Genomic DNA, 5,000 nt, shown 5'->3' with positions numbered 1-5,000 from the left:
TGGAGCCAGTGGAGATGTTGCAAAAGAGGAGTGATGTGCTCAGATCTTTTCTTTCTGAGGACGAGTCGGGCAGCAGAATTTTGTATGCGCTGAAGGGACTGAATGGATGAAGCAGGCATACCAGACAATAGAGAGTTACAGTAGTCAAGGCGAGAGAGAATGAGAGAAACGACAAGTCTAGATGTTGCATCAGTGGACAGATATTTCCGGACGGCACTGATGCGCCGCAGTTGACAGTAGCAGGACTGACATGTCTGACTGATAAATTTTTGCATGGACAGTGTCAAGGACAACACCGAGGTTCCTGACTGACGTGGAAAGAGGGATGGATGTACTGCCAAGTTTGATTGTGTCAATTGTGATGGAAGACATTTGTTTAGTTCCTATGATCATTGCTTCAGTTTTGTCCACTTATTTCGAGTCATCCAGTTTTGAATGTCCAGGAAGCAGTTGGATGTTTCTTGCAAGAGCGACAACAATTTTTCAGGGGTATCACTCTTCTGGAGTTGAGTGTCATCAGCATAAGAATTATGACTGATATTATGGCGGTTGATAATTTCAGCTAGAGGAGCAGTGTACAGTGTGAAGAGCACTGGGCCTAAAACAGATCCCTGTGGGACTCCATGTTCGATTTTAACGGGTTCAGATTGGAAATGATCAACAATGACAGACTGGAATCGATCAGTGAGATAAAATTTGAACCAGTTTAGAACAGTGCCGTTGATACCAAATGTAAAATGAAGACGGGAAAGAAGGATTGAATGGTCTATCGTATCAAAGGCGGCTGACAAGTCGAGAAGAGTGAGAAGGGAAATTTTTCCTGAGTCGGACGCTATCAGTAGATTGTTCAGAATGTGGAGGAGAGTGGTTTCGGTGCTATGGTCAGCGCGATAGGCAGACTGAAATGGGTGGATGAGATTGTTGAAACAAAGGTGGTTGTTAAGCTGCTTGAGGACAGCTTTTTCAAGGAGTTTGGACATGAATGGAAGATTAGAAACTGGTCGATAGTTTTTCAAAATGTTTGCGTCAAGGTTGGGTTTCTTCAGAAGAGGCCGGACAATTGCAGTTTTGAAAGTGGATGGAAACGTTCCAGAGAGAAGGGATGAATCTAAGCCTTATTTACTTCACAGCTTTTATAATCTGATTCATCTCTTAAGTGTGCTTTTTCATTCATATGAACACACTGGATGTTTTCCATTGTCAGATAGCGGTTGATGTGTTAAGGCATGTTAAGGCATGTTTATAGTCAACTGGATGATGTAAGGTGCTTTCAGCAGCATTGGCGTTGGATATCGCGCCACAGAAAAACTATGTGTTATTATTATTTCTAAGGACAGAGAAAGAAAGAAATAAGAAATAAGTTCCGTGAATAAGGAAAAGAAAGAATAAGTTCCGTGAATAAGGAAAAGAAAGAATAAGTTCCGTGAATAAGGAAAAGAAAGAATAAGTTCAGTGAATAAGGAAAAGAAAGAATAAGTTCCGTGAATAAGGAAAAGAAAGAATAAGTTCAGTGAATAAGGAAAAGAAAGAATAAGTTCCGTGAATAAGGAAAAGAAACACAATAAATTAACAAATAACCGAATGAATAGATATATTCAAAACATTGACGAACGAATGAATGAGTGCATGAATAAATGAATGAATGGATGAATGAATGAATTAATAACCGACCACTTGAACTTGTTTTTTCTCAATGATATTCTTTCAGGTAAAAAAAAAAAAAAGGTCCACATTCACGTAACCAAACATACGCACGCACACACACACAGGAGGGAGAGAGAGAGACAGAGAGAGAGAGAGAGAGAGAGAGAGAGAGAGAGAGAGAGAGAGAGAATTGAACTGAATAAATTTTATTTTCTAAAGGTAATACAGTAAGCAAAATAATGCTTTTTTCATGCATGCCTCGAAGAGGAAACAGTAACATAAACAAAGGGGGAATCATTATATCAGTACAAGATGCGTATTATGGTCATGGATACATGAATGGGAATTTGACATTTACAACACTACATCATGTAGAGGAGAATAAGAGGAGAGAGATATAAGGGGAGAGAGAGAGAGAGAGAGAGAGAGAGAGAGAGAGAGAGAGAGAGAGAGAGAGAGAGAGAGAGAGAGAGTACAAAAAAAAAAGAAAAAAAAAGAAAATTAACATAGGTCAAGATAATGATCGATCAAAGAATAAAATGAAATGATAAAAATATATAAAATTTAGAGTGAGAGATGCAGACAGACAGACAGACAGACAGACATAGAGATTGAAAGAGACAGAGACAGATATAGAGACAGAGAAACAGACAAACATACAGACTGACTGATAATACGACAGACAGTGAGGCACAGACACGCGTCCAGTCTTCGCAGGACACAAAGAAACAAAGAGCAGAAAGAACACCAGGCGAAAAGGACAAAGGGAGGGAACAAGGAATCCAATAACCAGCGCACCAAACGTTTGGCATTTATCTCCCTTGAATCCCGGCAGACAGGAGCACGTGAAGTTTCTGCCGTCCTCAGAGCTACATGCACCGCCGTTCCTGCAGGGATTGTCCACACACACGTCTGCGGGAAACATGCAGTCAATCAGTCAATCAATCAATCAATCAACCAATCAGTCGCCCAGTCAGTCATTCAATCAATCGATCAGCTGGGAGAGAGATAAAAGAAGGAAGACAGAAATAAAAAAAGGAAAGAATAAGTATCAGTATCAGTAGCTCAAGGAGGCGTCACTGCGTTCGGACAAGTCCATACACGCTACACCACATCTGTCAAGCAGATGCCTGACCAGCAGCGTAACCCAACGTGCTTAGTCAGGCCTTGAAAAAAGAAACAAAAAGAAAAAAAAAAGAAAAAGAAAAGAAAAGAAAGATACTACTACTACTACTGATAAAATAAGAAGACAATAATGATGATAAATAAGCAAATAAATGTAAAACATGCAGACACACATACACACATACACACACACACACACACACACACATGCATAACAGATATGCAACAAACACGCAGTTTCACAGATATGAAAGCACAAACAAATACACATAAACGTACACGAACCCCGACACACACACACCCACACACACATTTCTCGGCTACGTATCGCAGCTTCCACGGCACACACACACACACACACACACACTTATACAAACACACACACATATGCCCATACCCCCTCACCCCAATACAATCACAATACAGACATGCATAAACACACACCTGATCCTCTACACACACACACACACACACACACACACACACGTGCACAGAACTCACCATACACATGCGTACACTTACACACTCGCGCACGAACACACGCACTCAAACACACAGACACACACACGCCCGACACACACACACACACACACACACACACACACACACACACACACACAGAGGCTGTCACTGATTGGCCTCAAGAGGGTTGGGAAAAGATCTCTGATTCCAGGAACGTGACGTTTAGTGTGTTGCTCAGTCTGTTGTATTTGGGAAAGCCCACATGGAAATTTGCGCAATGTTGGTTTGGAAATGTTGCCGCTATTCGTTTGATTTGCTCTGCCTTTCATGCTAGACTTAGGCCGCTCCCTCTCTCTGCCTTTATTTCTTTGAGGCGATCGATGGTGTGATGGCTTGTACCTGTTCTTTTTGATATTCTTTGACTTTTCTGAGGATTTCCGATTTTCCTAGATGTAGGCCGCTCGTTGTTGTTGCGTCAGCTCGCTCATTTCCCTTAACACCTGCATGTCTTGGGCAGTATGACCATGTAAGTTTTTTAATCTGAAAGTTGCGCATTGCCTCATGACACTCTTGGCTTCCCATTCCACTTTCAATTTTCTGTATGAGGTTCATTGATTCTGTTAGAATCATGGCATGTTGGTTTCCAGGCTAATGGATATATGATAGCCACTGGAGGGCATGTGTCACAGCTTCAACTTCCATCGTTAGGCTGGAGGTTGTGACTTTGTATGCAGCATTCTCCGGATTGGCCTTTGGTGACTGAGCCATCTGTGTATATGATGATGTCCTCTTCTTTACTGTTTTCTTCTATGAGTAGCTTCACTTCTGCATCAGTTTTGCCCTCTGGCCATTCCCGACAATGTCTTCCTAGAGTGGGTGAAATGGCTGTGTTGAATAGATTATTAAGATTTTCGGGATTTTCCTCCCATTCTTTTGTTTCTTTCAGGTCTTGTAGTCGGCATACAAGCTAGATTATGTCTTCTGCTTGCCTCATCCATGATCTTCCTTGTCCTAGACGGCTGCCTTTTGGTTCTTTGATTGCGTCATGCAGTGGGTTTTGAGGGTTTTCTAATGCTCTGAAGTAGGTCTTAACCTATTCTAACATGTTTCTGGCCTGCATTGAAGGAAAGAAAGAAAGAAAGAAAGAAAAGAAATACGAAAAGAAAAGAAAGAAAGAAAAAGAAAGAAAAGACAAGAAAGAGAGAGAGAAAGAAAGAAAGAAAGAAAGAAAGAAATAAGCAGCCAGCGATATCTATCCATCCAGACGGACTGTCGGACAGACACAGACAGACGGACAGAAAGACAAATGGACAGACACTAATTGAAAGATAGGCATGCGTGCGCACAAAATTATCAATGTGTGTGTGTGTGTGTGTGTGTGTGTGTGTGTGTGTGTGTGTGTGTGTGTGTGTGTGTGTGCGTGCGTGCGTGTATGTGTGTGTGCAGGTGTGTGTGTGGAGGGTGGGGGGTGGGGTGGTCGGGGGGTGAGAGAGAATGCTTGAATCACCATTGCTGTTTTTTGTCGTTGTGATTTTTAGATGCAGAGTGGCTGATAATCCGATGTCATCTTAACACCCCCTTGCGCATCATAATTCTTCTGTATGAAGAAGCCAATAAAGAGACCGGAAGTCTTGAAGACAGACAGACAGACAGACAGACAGGCAGGCAGACAGACAGACAGACAGGCAGGCAGGCAGGCAGGCAGGCAGACAGACAGACAGGCAGGCAGATACACAGACAGGCAGACAGGCAGACAGACAGACAGACAG

General features: G+C 42.2%; 1 protein-coding gene across 3 annotated transcripts in view; it reads right to left on the bottom strand.

The window, feature by feature from the left end:
• Positions 1–5,000, bottom strand: part of LOC143277541 (uncharacterized) — a 52,623-nt gene that overhangs the window by 5,898 nt on the left and 41,725 nt on the right. For all 3 annotated transcript variants that reach the window (XM_076582420.1, XM_076582422.1, XM_076582421.1), the window contains one exon: positions 2,443–2,556. In XM_076582420.1, coding sequence (XP_076438535.1) covers positions 2,443–2,556 — 114 coding nt within the window. The remainder of the gene's footprint in view (positions 1–2,442; positions 2,557–5,000) is intronic.

This window comes from Babylonia areolata, chromosome 34, assembly GCF_041734735.1.
Source record: "Babylonia areolata isolate BAREFJ2019XMU chromosome 34, ASM4173473v1, whole genome shotgun sequence".
NCBI classification, from domain to species: Eukaryota; Metazoa; Mollusca; class Gastropoda; order Neogastropoda; family Buccinidae; genus Babylonia; species Babylonia areolata.
This window is presented reverse-complemented; position numbering and strand designations above follow the sequence as displayed.